The 18,421-nt window shown below is 44.1% G+C and overlaps 1 protein-coding gene across 2 annotated transcripts in view; it reads left to right on the top strand.

Moving 5' to 3' along the window:
• The window catches only part of SETD3 (SET domain containing 3, actin N3(tau)-histidine methyltransferase), an 800,835-nt gene that overhangs the window by 620,872 nt on the left and 161,542 nt on the right, over positions 1-18,421 (top strand). For both annotated transcript variants that reach the window (XM_069637733.1, XM_069637734.1), the window contains exon 7: positions 9,119-9,177. In XM_069637733.1, the coding sequence (XP_069493834.1) occupies positions 9,119-9,177 (59 nt within the window). The remainder of the gene's footprint in view (positions 1-9,118; positions 9,178-18,421) is intronic.

Here is an 18,421-nt window from a genome sequence, read left to right as displayed (position 1 = left end):
GTTTGGTGATTCAAAATTGATGTATGGTTACATCCAAAAATCTAGGGCTGAATGTGTGCTTTGTCTGTATGGGACTCTGTGCATTAGCACAGTCCAGCCATTCACATATGTTCATGCACTGCGAGAGAACAGCATGTTGTAGTAGGACGAAAAGGTAAGAGTCATGGCCTAAGAAATGAGGTCCAATCGAGCAAAACTAGTTTATTTCTTCAGGGAATTCAACATTTCCTCAATTGCCATTTCCAGCACACCCGTTTAGTGGGGTGCCCATTTTAGTACCAAACATTTAGTACGGGTGCTTTCATAGCAGTCTATATAATGTGTATTGTAAGTTCCCCGTCTAGTTGGGCAGAGTTGCACATAGGCCTGCCTCATCAACCTTATTCAATGTTTGATATTTCTGCGTAAAATATTTTAAAGAGATGCATGGCAAAACGTTTGCGATTCTGCCATTTTTATTGGTTTAGGGAAATGGCCCTGCAGCGTATTTGTTCTTGCATTTTAACCTATTCATAGGTTATGCGAGACTTGGTGCTGTTAAAAACCTTTATTTTGTTGTCATTAGTCTTTTTGTGTGGCACATAACTGTGATGGCGATTACAATTGCCTGCAAAGTTCATACAGGGGCGACAAAAATGTCCTATTTTATATAAACATGTGACCTGGCATACGTTGTCCTGGATGTAGTTCTCAGGAAATCTACAATTGCCCATAAAAAAGGCTACCATGCCCAAATAGTGTTAACGTTTCCTTCCAGTTCCTTGAAGGCGGAGCGTGTCATCCCAACATCTTTAAACTTCAAGCTCCCTCATGTTAACCCCATCCTCATTCGAACGCTCCCATCAAGATCCTTTTCTTTTTTTTGTTGTTATTAAACTATTTCTGAAAGTCGCTGGGAGAAGAGAATTGCCATTGCACGCCAGCTGGAGCTCGCACTAGCAGGTCCTTCCTGGTCCAAATCCTGTCTATTGCCAAAATTTCATGCAGTATTGACTGCACTTGCCTACTGTCTAATGTGCTAAGAAAGTATGCAAATGAAAAAGAGTGGGGGCGATGAGTAATTTCCACTGCCGCAGGGCACCTACAAAACACTGGAATGGTCGAGAAGGTTGTCTTTTCCTAGAAGATCCGCCTTACACGAAGCGGTTGGTTATCGGAGCCACCTCTGCTTTACCCAGACGCATCTTGACGCCTTGCAGCCTTTGCTCGCAGCCCTCGTGCTTTAACCCTACCACCGTGCACCATTTTCGCGGGCAGTCTGCGAGCGCGCTCACAATCTGTCCTCATCCCTCTGGACTCCATAAACGGGCGCTCAGTCCAGAGAGGCCACATAGCGCTGATACTGGCTGTTTATGGAGGTGCTGAAGAGAGCCCGCGTTGCGCTGGATGATGAAATAACGATCCTTTCTTTCAGAATGCCGCTTTCTCCGTTGTTTACCTACAGCAATCCCCGTCCCCTCATTAGATTATCCTCCTCTCTTCCCCCACCCCGTTTTCTACTCCTTCTCAACTTTTTGTGCAGTCCTTAAACAGTGCCTCCATTGAAGACGGTACAAACCATTTTTTTAAGGCCTGCTGCTCATCGATTACCGATCTGTCAAAACATTCGGTGGTTTCGATGAATACCTAGATGAGCTGAACCCAAACAAAGTGCAGGTGTTCCAGAAATGTCTCTTGCAGAACTGTCTCCACAGGGCAGATGGTTGAACCTAGTGGAAACAGGAACGCTCTTGCTACCTGTGGCCAGCAGTCAATCGAAACGTCAATTAAATACGTAACATTTTTTTAAAAATCATTGTATTTCATTGGGCTAGTCGAAAACATTGTGAATATGCCACATAGAAGGAACATGCACGTGCTGTATTCTTAATATCTAGTGTACAAATCTCCACTTTCAAAAAGTACCACTAGATGGCAGTGGTGTCACGCCATCATTTAATCCTCCTATCCATGGAAAATATCTCACTTATTTTGCATCCGCGTGACAGTTCAATACAAATGCTTAGTATTTTTAGCAACTATTTTTTTGGTTACTACCCAGATTTTTTCATTAGCAACAGAAAAATATTCTTGACTATTGAGACATATTTGTCATATTGTAGAGCTGGAATCTCCAGGAGGGTTGCAACTTCTTAATATTATTCTTAAAAGTCTTAATGTTAGCCTAACAAAACCGGTACTTTTAAGAATAAGTGGAATGTGTGTGTTATTGATAAAGGGAGTGCGGGGAAAAGCACGGGACACACTGCAATTTGGGCATAAAAGACTCATTTTATTTCACAAGACGTTTTAATCTTTAAATGAAAAAATATTTTAGGCCAAGACGTTAGAACTGTACTAAAGAGCAAGACGTGAGTACGATCTAGAACTTGCTAAAATAAACTTGCGTGGGGGATGGGAGGTGGGTGGGCACGTCGTTTGAGCCGAGCCCGTTGGACCCTTGAAGTCTGAAGCGTGCGGCAATCACGTGCGATTTCGTACTTTTCAGGATTGACTCTTTTGTGCGATGCTTTGGCCTCATGATTTTGAATAGGGACACAGGAGGCGGATGTTTTCTTGGTCGCTTTTTATTTCATGGTTGTTTTAAGGGCGCAATGGGGTGTTGTAGCCCCCCCCCCCTCACTCAGCATCGATGCAGTCCAAATTTGGGATTAGCAGTGTCACTAGTCTGGGCATGGTCGAGATTTGAGGGGGGAAGAGGGGCCTTGGTCGCCTGGCCTCTGTTCACGGGTGTAGTGTTGAGTATTGTCAAAGTACTGCCTGTTTTATCGTCTTTCCACCAGCGCTGGTCATTGGGCCATATTTTCCCTGATCCTTAAATGGAAATGTGTATATTGTGGAGGGGGGTGTCCTGAGTTCTCCCTCGCCCCGTCTGCCAACCCCTCCCCCGTGGCTGGTGGGATCCCTCAGATGATCATTTGCATTTGCAGCAAATGGCTAGCAATGGCCCAACCAGTGAACAGGCCTCCGCATCATGCCCTGGCACCCGCCCTCCTGGAAAGCAAGGGGCAAAGTGCCCTTCACAGGCCCTGGAAATACATTTTCCAGCGGGGCTTCAGCGCAGCATTGTCTCTATGGGCCACTTCTGGATTCTAAGTGCGTGCAACAGGAGTGGCGGCCAGAAGCCAGGACCCCCATTGTGGTGGTGTGCGATACATAAGCTGGCGAATACCTGGAGGGAGCGGTGCGCTCTATAGCATAGCGGGACCTGGCTATAGCCTGTGGGAAGCTTTCTGTAGAGCGGCAACATCATACCATCTAAGGTCATCGTCTCTGCGGCCCCAGGCATGTATGCATCGCATCCAGGGGTCATGCAGTTAATGCCTTACTTGCTGTGTCCTTCTTTTCCCCTTGTTTGGTATCGAGGTTGTACTTGCTGCAGCCAAAATGTTCCAAACGAAGTCTTGCATTTTAGATGTGTTTGTGTTGATCGCACAACTGTCTTGACCGTTCGGGTCTTATTTCCTATATCTCTGTGTGACCTTATTAATGCTCTATTCATTGTTCTGAGAAAACCTTTAGTATACACTTTGAATTCTATTCTGAGCATTGGGTTGCCATGAAATATTCACCAATGCATCAGATCCAAGGAGATCAAAATACATTCACAACGGAATGGGAGTCGGTATTGACTATTCAAATTGACAAGGGGGGGTCCTGGGAGTCCCTCTGCCAGACATTAGTCCTGGTTACGAGAGACTTACCCAGAGTCTTTAGCTCACTATCTTTCACAGAGAAGCAATATCCCAGACATATCAGTCTTTGTCCTGCCCTGGGGCAGTCCAGCTCTGGAATGCAAGGCAATTCTCCTCTGAACAAGAGTACCAACAGCATCACCAGGTTGGACCTCGTCAGTAGGGAGGAGCTGTGCCTCTCTAAGAATAGTGAGCAAGGGGTCCACGTCTGGATTCCCCTAGTAACTTAGGGTGAGACCCAAAGTTACTTGAATATGCAAATTGACAAGGGGGTCCTGGGAGTCTCTCTGCCAGACATTAGTCCTGGTTACGAGAGACTTACCAAGAGCCAGGTATTGACTATTCCACACAATGGGCCTCATTGTAAGTATGCCGGTCCGGTAACAACGGTACCGGTAAGCTACCGGTACCGTTATCAGACCCGCAAACTACGAGTTCTGCTCGCGGATGCCTTCCACGTCCACCAGGTCTGACCTGGTGGGTGTCCCGGCACCCAATGCAGAGCATGCTGAATGCCCCGGCACCGTTCAGAATGGTGCCAGGCATCCAACCTCCCCATTACCATTGAGCATATCTCAAATGGGAATGGGGTGCATTTTTTTCCGGTGCCCGCGAATGGGCAATTACCGGGTCCGACAAGGCCGTAATGACCCGGTAATTGGCCATTTGCGGGCGCCAGAAAAAAATGATACCGGCAGCAGCCGTGACTGTTTTACCAGCACGGCTAACGCCAGTATCGTAATGAGGCCCAATGACTATAGAGGGTCCTAGTGTCGGCAGACACTACACTTCTCTGAGATTAACTGAACAATACAGAAACAAACCTTCTATCCCGGCTGGCTCACAGGATAGGGTGCGGGGAGTGTTGTGGGGGGAATGATTCATATCTTTGGTTTGATTGCCAGTTTAAAAAAAAAGTAGATTACTTCAATGATTACACTTTTGATCCCAAGACTTTTTTCTCCTCCATTTTTGTCATTAAGAAATTTACATTTTGCGAACAATTCAAATATATAATTCTTACTTAACCCCAATTGCAGATTTAAATATTCTTGCTGCTTTAAGAACCTAGAGTTTATGAACTATAACATTTGGTGCAATAGACGTGAGGCTATAGTTTAGTCAGAACTATCATGAACTAATAACATTTATTTTAAAATATTTTACATTTTTATTACACATGGTGCTAGCAGCTGCTGAACTCTATTCATTTTTCTGCAGCTATCAAAGGCCTTCATTTTTAGAAAAAAGTAGCAAGCTTCATTTAATGTACATGTTGGCAGATGAAATTGCCTAATCATTCTAATTTTCTGAGCCATCACAAGCGGCTGTTTCAGATTCTTATTGTATCACATGCAACGGAAGGTTTGCTCTTATTGGGATGCATGCATGTCTTTACTGTTTTACATGTTCGCTTATTTCATGAGTTTGGGGTTAGTGTTTCCAAACACAGCAGGGACGACAGTTTCCTTCCCACGCCAACATCTCTGCGCTTCTTTCTCTCCTCTCCTGAGGCTTTTGAGCAAGCACAGTACCACGCCTTAGGCCAAATGAACGCAAGTACAAAAAGCAGAGAAAATGCACTTATTTTATTTGCGCTATTCTAACAAATGCATAGGACAACCTATCCACAAAGGTGTCCTGTGCATAACTTTGGGGATTAGCACTGGTGTCCCGCCCCTTTCATGAAATGCTAGCCAGTACTTTGATTGGCTCAGAGGGGCTACACAGCTGCTAAGAGCACATCTCACTGCAACAGGCACCTATTCATGAATTACTGTTTTATAACGTGCTTAATGCCGGGATCACTCTGAGTGCACGACCAGGATTCGAACCTGTATTGCTCTGCGTTGTCTTGCTTCCAAGATAAGAGTTGTGCCTGAGCTATCTTCCCACCCCATCAACCTGGCAAAAAGGAAGAATAATGGTCATCACTGTTTACTTCCGTCGTTTATAAAGCTCCTATCTCTCTTAGCAAATAAAATGCACACGCGGGTCTGAAATGAGTTTCTCTAGAATTGTACATCGCCTCAGGGGATGTTTTAATCTTTTGCAAATGTAACTTCTCTGAATTTAACAGGGCATTGTATTTGTGAATCGAGATGCACTTCTGAATTGTGTGACACACCAACTTCCAGCTCCTCTTTTGCGTAATTCTTTATGGGCGTTAAGGGGGAGGTGAATGTGCACTCAAATGGTATGCAAAAGACTCCCCGTGAAGAGGCCACACCGCTTTTCTCAAGAAATGGAATGGAATGGGGTGAGAATTGGGTCACTGGTTTCCAATCTGAAGAGAAAAGATGCTGATACAGGACTGCCGGTGCCCACAGCATCACTATTACAATGAGCAAGCAAGTCCACAAGGCAAAATGGCAATGAAACCTTCTTGTCACTGTCTGTTCTACTTGGAACCTGTGTCTAGCAATTGCATTGATCTGATACTGTGGTCGTGCACGGCTTTCTGTTACATACTCACATTTTGGGGCATACAGAGTGGCGGTTCATTGGTACGCTGTAATAAACATTTTCATCATTCTTACAAAGGAATATTGTTTTTACTTTTTTTATTCACCCCCCAACGATCTCTACCATATGTCATAATAATTTGCCTTCCGATTCATTACAATAAATGTAGATGTAAAGATTGTAATTAGTCTGCAGCATCACTGTTTTCATGGTATACGTGTGTTCTGTGTTTCAAAGTTTAGCCTTTGGTAATTTGTAGTTCATCAGATCTCAGGTGTCCCAGATAGGCTTCTTATAAAGGGAAGCAGGGGTTTCTTTGAAATGGGGCACTGGCGCATTGGGGTTCCTTTTTGATTCAAGCAGCCTGGAGGCAATGGGGTCCTCTTGTAGTGCATGCTGTCTTGCCATTGGTTGGGTGTGTACTTTTCATTCTAACGAAGAACAGGACACACATACAGCTGATCAGACTCTGCAAATTGGGATGCACGTTGGTACTGATCTAGTGCCTTTTAAGGGACCACAAGGATTTGATTAGCTAGAGCTAAAAGAAGGTCCTGGGTCTCACCCTGCAAGCAGGAGCCCCTCTGTGGAACCCGGGCTATTTGTAGCATGCCGCAAATATAACTTACATATGAGATGTCAATATATATATATATGTAATCAAGTATGCTTTAAATATCTTCTAGATGTGTCCTAATGCTCACTTATGCACATTCCCACCCACATAGACTTCATGCCTTATGGGTAATTTCTACGGCAACGGGAGCCAAATGTAGCTCCTGGCGAGAACCAGGAGCTACATGGCTCCCTGTAAATGCGAAGCCTGCCATTTGTCTGCCACTCATGGGCCTTTTGATTGATGAAGAGATGTGCTCATGGTTTCCTTTCAGTTGAATATTTGCTTCTGTAAAATAACTGAACCTTTTAGTAAATCGGGAAAATGGCTTGTGATGTATAACAGATATTTATCTTAAGGGAATTGTTGCAGCCGAGGTGAATGGTGCTCTCTATCGACAGACTGCCCTGAATTGGCGTTCTAACGACAACGACAGGTGTAATTATAAACGCTAGGCACCGCAGTATCGCTCCAGAAATACACATTTCTTCCATTTCTTTATGACATTTGAATAAAGCTCGGGAAAAACAATATCAACCTGAACGCACGACTCGCATTTTTAAAGATTTCTTTTAAATGTAGAGCTAAATAAATGCAAATCCTTCTAAACCGTATATTTGTGTATTCCAGCATGATGTTGCATGTGAAAGAGGCAAGCACCCGGGGGACAAGTCCCAATTGGCAATCTTTTGTGATCTATAATTTGCCTAAAATTGTGCACTGAGCATACGCTTTGTTTTCTAATTGATTTACGGGTTGAGCCACTTATACCTCCTCCCCTACTGTCCTGAGCACAGTGCCAGCGACTACATTACACCGAGCGATGATACATTACCTCGCACTTGTGATGCTGATGCGTCAAGAGTCAAAATGGCTTTCTACCTGGGGTTTCGTGTATGAAGAGTGGTAGAGCCCGGATCCGCGAGCGCTTTCATTGCTTGCTTACACGAGAGGCTGGCTACACATGCACTTTCTCTTCTAGAGACAGGAATTGCCATCCACATTTGTTAGACACTTCTAATGGCAATTCTTAAATGCATTGGGAGATTCCAAGGACGTGAGCTCGTTCGGGTGTGAAGAGGTCACATTTGTGTTGTCAGACTGGCCAGATAGTTGGGGAAACACAGGATGGTTTAGAATATTAAGAATGCACACAAAGGCATTGCTGTGACTACATTTCAGTCTGGTAATAATTGATCAAGAAATGAAAGAAACTGCGCTAATTGAATGTGTATAATGGGCTTTACAAGTTGCCATTCCTTTCCCAGTCGCTGCAAAGTCTGAAAAATGCGATTCAATAAAATGTCTTCCACTGTAGTGGGAAACAGCCACATTTAAAAACTGCACACAGTGCCATTTATGGGTTTGAACACCCATTGTGTTTACGTTCTGATAACATTAAATGAGGGTACAGATCTGAATAAGTGCCGGTTTCATATCGGCTTGTACAGTTATGGATTTTTGTGTGAAATAATTCTTTTGGAGATCGATTGCATTCAGATTTGCTAAATCCCTCATTGTTTAATACGTTATAAACGGCGCTGAATAATTTAGTTTGATGTGAATAAACTCTATCTCTCCCACACCCCCCCCGCCCCCTGAAACCTTAGAAGATGTTCCACTTGTTTGAGTGAAGCTGCCTATTTCTTTTACATACATGGTTTCTCTGGTGGCAAGCTCTTCCATTCTTTAACAAACCCCTTGATTGTTTTTTCATGTTGCAAAATCCATATCAATTTGGACATAGTGTATATTAAAATTGGCTTTAGTCGTGTCATGACTATTGTTATGATTGTGGGGTTCTGTGTGAACAGAACGGCAGTACATTGAGGCTCAAGGTCTGTGAGTTGTCTTTAATAATGCCATTGCGTTCTTTAACTAATAATGTACACACATACACTGAAGAGATCCACTTCTGAAATACTGTATGGGCTGAAGACGCACATACGTTTCCGTAAGATGTTTCCTCTGTAATTGACTTTTAAGGTAATATTTGAAACAAGGACTATTTTTTCATACGATAACTGAATTTGCCTTTATTTTTCTTGTGCAAGTCAATACACCCCTAACCGTTTACCTCCTTACAGGTTCTAATGTTGGGTTTTTCGTTGTGTCCTGGCTTGAAATCTGAGAAATGCGATTGATGGCGCCTTCTTGGCACAACGAATGCAGTTGACAGTGATGTATGGTCAAATGCTAGCATTCGTATCCCTGCATAGTGCGGCTGAGCAAACTCTGCTTCATGTGTCTTATTAAGCAGCTAAATAATACAAATCCGCCGACTGATTTCTGATTGTCCTCTTTTCTCTCCCCCTTCCTCCCTGAAACCTGAACACCCCAGACCCATCCTAATGCCAACAAGCTGCCCTTGAAGGACTCGTTCACTTACGATGACTACAGGTTGGTGGACCATTTTTAAAGTGCATCTCAATGGCTGGGAAGGGAAAGCTTTAGCGAGGAGTACCCCGCTGTGGCACTTTAAGGCGCCAATTGACAGCGCTGCTCTGATAGGCTTTTAGAAGTGAGATAATGAGTACAGTGAATGAATATGGGCAGCATTTTAATAGGCATGTTGAAATAGCTATTAATATAATGCTGTTGGGAAACATCTCAGGATATGCATGGGAAATGTAAGATCCATTTGTATGTGCTGGCGGAGGGAGGGAACCAGATTTGAGCTTTTTTATGTTTTCACATAAAAAGAGGGGATTGTCCACCTTGTATGAGTGGTTATTACATCCCGCTAAAGCTTTGCACACTGGTGATTTGTATATGTTTTTTCGTTGGAACATTATTCTTACTGCACAGTCTGCGGGAGTTTAAGTGCATCCTGGAGTGTTATTTAGTCTCCAGGGGAATTGGTGCTCTACACTTGTAAGGTTTTTAAGGCGCCAGTTGCTTTTACGTGAAAGAGGAGGAGGCCCGAAGGACTGGATTTTAGGCATTCAAAAATGGGGCGATTAATAGCTGCATGCTGAAAGCACAAGGTTTTTCAATGAATAGGTGATATCCTGGTCACTGCGCCTCTTAACTGTTCTAGCTGTAAGCAAGAATCTGCAGCCACTTCAATTATAATCCCCTTTTTTTTATATTTTGTCCCTGTAAAATGGCAATGCTGTCCAGACCGGAAGAATCCTTTTCCCATGTTTTAGAAAATGCTGCCCGTTTGCGAATGAGTCACGACTGTATGGAATGAGCCAGGCATTTAGAATGGTGATTGCTAGCTTGGGGTTTTGGAACCTTGTCTTGGATTTTCCCAGTCTTTAGTTGCCTTAGTGACTGAATCCAAATCATAAAGTTTGTCTTTTATCATCTATTATTATAACTGTGCTGTTTTGAAAAATCCCAATTGAAATGATAATTTCTTTGTGCTTATTTTTTTTATTGTTTATGGTTTTAAACAAACCTTTACAATTCATCAAATTAAAACATGTAATTAATGAATACATTTTATACTTTCCCTCAGGTACCGCTTTCTCATTGACACCACGCACTTTCTTCCTGTTTCTAATGGGGGGATGGTGGGGTGTGTGTGTGTGTGTATCAGGTTGCACTTCACATCCCTTCTCCATGCCTAATGCATTGACACATCTCCGTACCCTTTTGTTTAAGTGCTAATAATGCTGGTTCTGGACTAGCCAGTGCTTATCACATTTGTTTTGTTTTTGCTAAAGTTTGTATTAAGACCTGTACCTGGCTTCAAAAAGTACACTATATGCTGTGATCCCTTTAGGTAGTTGATCACCATTGTAATTACTTTGGGGGTCATTATAAGTTTAGCGGTGCAGGAAAAAAGTGATGGTAATTCTGTGAGGGGCACTTTACCTGCACTGCCAAACTACAAGTGTGCCGGTGGGGGTTGACTGACTAACCTCCAGCCAAGAGCTGGAGTAAATCAGGCCCTCACTGGCAAAAAACAGCCGGTATTACCAGCGCCAGTAATACCAGTAATTCCCCCCATCGGACTCCATGGAATGGAGAATGACTGTACGTTGCCCGCACCTGTAATATCCTGGAAATTCTAGGATATCAGGTGCTGGTAACGGTAGGTCCTTTTCCCAGTATCCTGCCGGAATTACCGGCGGGATAGCGGGAAGCGTATAATAACCCCCTTTATCTATAGAATATATCTCAGTTCTGAAGATTCGTTTTACGGAGGAATGTGCCTAGATCGAACACTACCATCAGGATAACACCACTCCAAAATTCCAATAAACAATAAACGGCTGTTATTAATCAGAATATTCAGTTTTACTTAAAATAATCAAAATATTTGAAGGTGGTCCCCTACCTTGAAATACTGGGGAATTCACTTACAATTTTCCATAGAAATAAAGGCAGCTTGACTGCAGAAAAGAAACACAACCTTCCTACTATTATCCCTCTAATCAGGGACGTCATTTGGGGGGGGTCACCAGGTTTGAAATGTACATCACATTATAGTGATACCGTAACCATATTTTTCGTAGTGTACAATGCTATGTGATGCCACTTCCTGTTTTGTCAATGGGTGAAAGGTCGTGTTACATCGCTTCCCGCGATATCACTTTGGGGTGGGGTCAAATGACATCACTTCCTGTGATATCATCAGGGGTCAAGGGTCGTGTGATGTCACTTCCACTACACCTGGCATTTTGATGAAATGACGTCCCTGCCTCTAATATTTCATATTCACACAGAACACAAACATCTGTCCATTTAAAGGCAACTCACAATAACAGTTCTAGAGAAAATGTGATATTCTCCAATATGAACATTCAAATAATCACTGCTTGTCTGCATCACATTTCCAAGAAATTACAAAATATACTCGTCAGAAATGTACAATATACATGTCACTTAATTTTATCTGCCACCATCAGCAAGTATTGGCATCCGAGACAAACAATGGATTCGCATAGAACTTTCATACTCTAAGGCGGTTTCTAATCGAAATATTAGGCATTGTTGATTTCTAGTTTGGGCATAGACACAAGAATAAGGCATATAGGGTATGTTGATTAGTTTGCTGAGAGGCTAGGGTTTATCATGGAAGCCTTTTTTTTATTTTAGGAGAGCGCAAGATCTTGATTCATTTAAAGGATCACATAAGCATTAGAGCATAATTTTGATATATAAAAGGAATCAACACACCAGTAAGTAAGCTTCACCTCTCAATTAACACCTTGAAATCTAAGGTTTTGGTGCTCAATAGGGTGAAGAGTAAATGGAAAAAATGTGGTTGGGATTTGCAAGGTGACGCTTTAGAGGTGGTTAACATGTATACATATCTGGTCTTGTACATTTATGTGCAAAACGGAAGACAATCCCCTGAGGCTGAACTTGATTCGAAATCTTTGGCAGCGACTAGTCAATTGATCCAATTTGATTACAAGTTTGGAAGGTTTTCATTTTTACCTTTCTTGAAACTGCTCAACCAGAAAATTGCCGAAAGTTAGTTTATGATGCCCAAACGAGGGAAGACCGAGGATGCTGGGCAAGGTTAGAGGCGAAGTTATGGAGAAGGGTGCTGCACCTACCGGTCTCAGTCTCAATTTCTGGAATTTTTTCAGTTGGGGCAACTGCCAATTCAGACTGTGATTGATTGGGGAAAACTGCAGTTGTATGCTGGTATAATCTCACTGTTGGGACAAACTCCCAGGTATGCCAGAGGGCCGCTAGGAGTTAGCGGACTCTTGGAAGGCCCAACACCTTCCACAGGACAAACGGAGGACTCAGTCAAACGGCAAGTTTGAAAATAAGAGTCAATTAAAGATTTTGCAGGTTTTTCCAGCCACTCCATGTGCTGTGGAATTCCTTAATAAAACAATTAGTAAGCCACCGGCTTATTCTGACAAAATTGACAAGTCCAGAAAAGTGTCAGGACAATTAGACCATTTAAACATAGCATAACAACTTTGTAACAACTTTCCCCATCAGTTGTGTAGATGTTGTGTTGTAAATGGTCAAACACAAATAACAATTACATTTTCAATGGATTATAGATCTCCATTGTTCTCATAAACTCAAAACGTTGTAGAAACGGCTAATGCCAACAAGTTTCGCTCACAATGTTCATCATCAGGGTGTTTGAGTGGTGTGTTCCATATTCTATTGTTCATCCTGTAAATATAACCACTAAGTATTTTAGTGTGCATGTCTAATATCATAACCATGCTCAAGTAATTGAGAACAAAGAGGTGTACTAACCTTCATCCTTGAATAGGTGCTGAAATGTTGTGCATGTACCTAATAAAACAATAAATGTATCCTTGTCATGCTCTCAAGTAATACAATGCAGGTAGACTAACCAGTGTCAAATGCAGAAAACATGGCCGTGCAAATTGCAGGGCCTTCAGTTGGTGCGGTAGTAAAAGGAAAGAGGTACTCACCCAGATTGTGTTTTGTTGTTTAAAGATATGCTGAATGTTTGAAATCATTCTGAAATCTTGTTACAGTGCAATTGTATTCTTGATGTGATTGCCTAGTAACTCTGGGCAGTGCCCCACTAGGAGTGCAGGGAGGTTGGCAACAACAGGCCTTATGTTTCTCTTGCTTTCTAGCGAAGGACTTGGTGTGGCCTACAGACCAACCTTCTTGCACCTGAAGTACCTTTAAACGTCCCTGACACGGTAACTCATTTTTCACAGTTTTTTGACCCACATTGAATTTGTTGTGCCCCTCTCCTTCTTCTCATGAAACAATACAATTCCCACGGCATTCACGTAGGCCCAGCATGTGCGGAAAAGGAAAATAACAAACCAACAGTGTATCCTTAGTCGATTTGTACAAGTATTACAGTTGCTGCTTCTACTGCTTGGGCTTGTGTGACCATTGGATGTCTGGGTCTCACCAATCTTGTGAGCTCAGAACGCATTTGTAGTTTATTTAGATGCTGAACGCTGGTCCTGTCAGTCATGGGGACTTTTTTGGCAGGTGAGGCCACTGCTTTGTAGAGCTTGATGTCCTGTAGGTGATACCACACTGTTTTCCCTACCAGCTCTACGGCACGGTCTGCCACTTCCTCAACCACATGGGGTCCAGTAAAGTTAGGCGCATTCAAGCACCTTTATAAAATTGCACAAGAGAAGGATATTACCCATTTTCACAGGATGCTTTAGTTCACAGTCTTGTGGTGTGTCGTCACATTTGACCTCTTTGCCGTCTTCTGGGCCCCCCCTGGATTCAATTTATCTGGTGAGATATAAATGAAGCACTAGCAACCAGGGGAAGTAATATTCATACATTTTCTGTCCTAACACATCTGCACTATTCTCAGTCTTTCAGTGCCCTTGTGGGAGGAGCCAGGGGAAGATGCATGCGCCGTCTGGTTACCACCTCATGGGGTGTTAAATGGTGGTCGGGCCCTGGCTTATTGCACAATTCAAACAAGGCAAGGGGCAGGCAATGCAACCAATGTTTCTTGGTGCTCTGCTGCGTCTTGGCTTGCACTTCTTTAGGAGTTCATTCAGACATTCACACAATCCATTTGCTTGCGGTTGGTATGCATAGGCACATTTATGCTGAATGCCTAGCAGAGATGTGATGTGCTGAAACAGTCCATTGGCGAAGTGAGGGCCGTTGTCAGACCGCAGGACCTCACGCATGCCCTATCTCGGAAAGATCTCCCTGACCAAAAACCTGGCTGCTCTAAGGGTGTCAGCATGTGAACAGGGCCCTGCTCGATCTACCTAGAGAATTGGGCGACAACCACTATCATGTAGTAGTATCCTTGGCAGATTTGGATCATATCCATGTGGTCCACATGGAGATGCAGAAATGGGCCTACAGGTTTCGGTATGGATCCTCTCTCAACTCTCAAAGTGTGCCCTGCTGTAAACTGCTGACATGTCAAGCAGTAACCTACAAAATCAGCTCCATGTTCATTTAAATTTGGACAGAACCACATTTCTCCAATGCGTGTAGCAATGACCTTCCCTGTGTGTGTTGGATAGTACAATTGTGCTAATGCTGTCTTCAATAATACAAGTGGCATGATCACTTTCCCTGTGTTATCCTGTCGCCATAAGGCACCTGTCGGAGACATTGAGCACCCTCTCTTCACCCATAGCTCTTTCTCCTCCTTGGGCGCAGCCCCATAATCTGTCTCCCTGGTAATACATTGTAACCTTCCTCCATTACCATGTCCCTCACCCCTCCATGAGCATGTTGTCTTTCCCTCAGTTCCCACAATTGCCCAAAATACACTGCACATTTTGCCTCAAAGTCTGCTGCTTCATTTCCTCTTGAGATAGGGTATTCCCCTTTGGTGTGGGTCTGGCACTTAGTGCTACCTTTTTTGAATAAGCAATCACCTCGATCAGTCAGTCCAATAACCGAGCATGCTGCACTGGGGTTCCGCCTGCTCTCCTGAACCTTCTCCTAAGCCATTGCGCCAGTCCAGAGTGTACTGTTGACATCACTTCTTTCTCTACGCTGCTTTCCAATGCTAATATGAGACCCACTAGTTCTGCTGCTTGTGATGAATAGTTGGATGGTAGTTGGGCACTTGCAACCACCTCGCTTGCCCCGTCCTCCTTCAGTCTTACCACTGCAGTCCCAGTACGCCTGACCCCATCAGTTTTGATCATTTGTCAATGAACCGTCAATATAAAGCACGTCTCCCCACTGAAGCGCGTCCTTCTTTACCTTACGTGGCTCACTGAACATCTCTGTTCTTTGTGCAGTCATGTGCATATTCTCCTGCCTGGAGAACATCTGCCAAGAATGTCGCAGGGTTTACAGTTTAGCATCTTACTAACTTCAATCCTACCTCGTATCCCGATGCTCTCTGTGTCGTCAGTGTGCCCTTTGGCTTATGCAGTATCGCAAAGAGGGCGTGCTCCACATACAAAGTGGTGGTGCACCCCATTGTTACTGCTGATGACTTCTCCACTGCGAAGGCTGCAACGGGTAAAGCTTGTTCGTATGGATAATGTCCTCTCATTACTGGGTCAAGTTATCCACTGTAGTAAGCTATTGGCTTAGGGCCCATGCTTTTCTTCTGTGTTAGTACTACCTTAATCACCACACCGTCAGTGTGGGGAAAATAGGAAGAATTCCTTTTTGTAGTCTGGGTCCCTAACACTGGGGCAGTGCTTATGGCTTCCTTCAGTTTCTCAAAGGCCTCAGTCATCTCTGCGGTCCATGTCAATGTCTTTGTTCCCCTCTGTGCCTCTTTCAGGGCACATAGTAGTGGCCTTGTGTATGTGCTGTAGTCAAAGACCCATGCTCTGCAATAATTGCATAACCCCAAGAACTGTTGCATCTCCCTCACTCTGGTTGGATGAGGTGTTTTGCGTATTGTCTCTGCTCTCTGTGGAGTGATCTGTCGAGCCGCCCTTGGATATCGTCTATCCAATGTATAGCACCTTTTTCTGACAGTACTGTAACTTGGCCCTGTACCCTTTGTCGGCTAAAACAGTCAGCATGTGAACCAAGTCCCTCCTACACTGGTATTCTGTCTCACTGCAAATCAACATGTCGTCTACATACTACAAAGCATTGCTTTCTGTCTGTGTGTTGCTCAGGTCCATTCGTATCACTCTGTTAAAGATTAATGGTCACTCACAGTATCCTTGTGGTAAATGAGTATTTTTCCACTTCTCATTTGTATACATAACACTGGTCAAGTCTTGAGTCTGGGTGTAGTGGCACTGTGAAGAATGCATTATTTAAGTCAATTACTATAAAACAGGTGGCTTCCACTGGAATGCTGCACAAGATTGTTGCTGGGTTTGTAGCTAGAGGATACTCTGCTTCTTCAATCTGTTTAAGAGGCCTTAAATCCTGAATAAAATGCCACGACACCCCGTTTGGCTTGCGCTCGGGGTACACTGCTGTGTTACATGGGGATTCTGATGGTACCAGGATGCCTCTCTCAATGAAGGCTATGCATAAATGCCTAAATATGCTTCCTTTGTTAGGGGATAATGCTTTACTCTTGGCAAAATCACTCCTGGTTTCAGTTTAATCTTCACTCCCCAATGCTCTTTATAGAACCCACGTCATAAGGACTTGTAGTCCATAGACTGCTAGGTACCATGGCCATGTCCTCCTCCCAGAATGAGTGTGGCGCCTCCAGCACCATCGCCATTCTCTGTGGCACCTCTCTGTAATGTATCGGCAACCAATAGGTTAGACACATTTCAGACACCATCTCCAGTTACTGTCTCTCTTCCTTGAATAGTTCTTTGTCTCTCATCATGGTCAGCCTGCACCCCTCTGCCACTGCAATTATTGCTCTCCATGTCCTCCCCGTGTCATCCATCCCGTGCACTGCGATTCAATCATCTCTCACCACCACTGACTCTATTTCTATGGGCACTATTGTTCCTTCTGGCTCGTCCAATGATGTTTCTAGCCTGAACAGGTATTTGTTTGGGACCCGCCACACTTTCCCTGCGATGCCTTGGAGCCATGCAATAGCAATGTCGGTCCCATACTGGAACATCTCTGGGTCCACTGGCATCCCCCTCTGAACCGTTTGTCCACTATATGCTTGAACGATCTGCATTCCATTGTGCATGTGTATGCCTGGAGTCGAGCACACTATGCCTTTTTCTGTGAATGAAATGGTCATGTTTCGTCTGCTCATGTCTGGTCCCAGTATGTTTACAGGTGTCTGTCGAGAGTAGAGTAAAGGTAGTGATCGCAGGGTTGGGTGTGATCGACAGGATGGCACACATCAAGTTTGTGTGCGGGCTGTCCTATTTAGGTTACATAGACAACCCATTTCTTGTAAAGGGGTTGTTGCCTACCATGGTAACTCCCCTCAACCGTCGGACGGGTACTGTTGCTACTATGTCCACTTGTGCTGGTGCATCATCATTCTGTATCTGTGCTAGTTGTTGTGTGCTCCCTCTAATCTCTTGTGCTTGTAAATACTGTGGTATTGGTTCTGGCATTTGTGGTACCTGCATCTGTGCTGGTGTGCTTGTGCCTGCAGAATTTGTTGATATGTGCCCTGTGTGTATGCTGTCTCCACCTTGGGTGACCTTTCTGGTCAGTCTAATTTGTTGAGGATCCCCTCTCACTCTCAATGTCTGCGCATAGATCTACTGGTTTCAATGTGGGCACTCTCTTGCCGTCGTCATGAGCCCTAGTCAACTGTCCCGTTGAACACGCTATTGCTGTTTCCCCTCTCCTTCGTCCTGAGAGATCCCTTAGTCTGTTGATGTAGTAGGCGCTGTGTGAGGCGCATAAGTCCTCTGCCCGCTGTACCTGCTCATCTGAGTCCCCCTCCCCTTCTCCCTCTGCATGTGTCCTAAACTCCCATGATAACCGTTTGTCTGTACCCGTACCCATGGACAGTGATCAAGGCTGTTCTCCATCTCGTCCCTTCTGTAATTGTCCTCTTTTTCAGACCCTGTGCCCATGTTTTAGCGCTCATTCCTCTGTCGAACTACAACTTCCGCTGTTCCCTTTCAGCTAACTTCTGTTTCTTCTGCTCTGCTATTTCTCTCTGTCTCTCTGCCTTTTCTAGCTCCCTTTCCCTTTTCTCCCTCATCTCTTTTTCCGCTCTTTCTTTCTTTCTTTGAGCTCTTTCTCGATCCTTTCCTCCCATTACCTTTCCGAGTGTTCCTTATCTTCCTCCCTTCTCTGCTCCCTATCTTCCCATTCCAGTGTCTCCTCCCTCCCTCCTTCTCTCTATGTCGTCGCGCTC

Source organism: Ambystoma mexicanum, chromosome 14, assembly GCF_040938575.1.
Source record: "Ambystoma mexicanum isolate Mex_15411 chromosome 14, UKY_AmexF1_1, whole genome shotgun sequence".
In the NCBI taxonomy this organism is placed as follows: Eukaryota; Metazoa; Chordata; class Amphibia; order Caudata; family Ambystomatidae; genus Ambystoma; species Ambystoma mexicanum.
The sequence above is the reverse complement of the archived record's forward strand: the minus strand, read 5'-3'. Positions and strand labels throughout refer to the sequence as shown.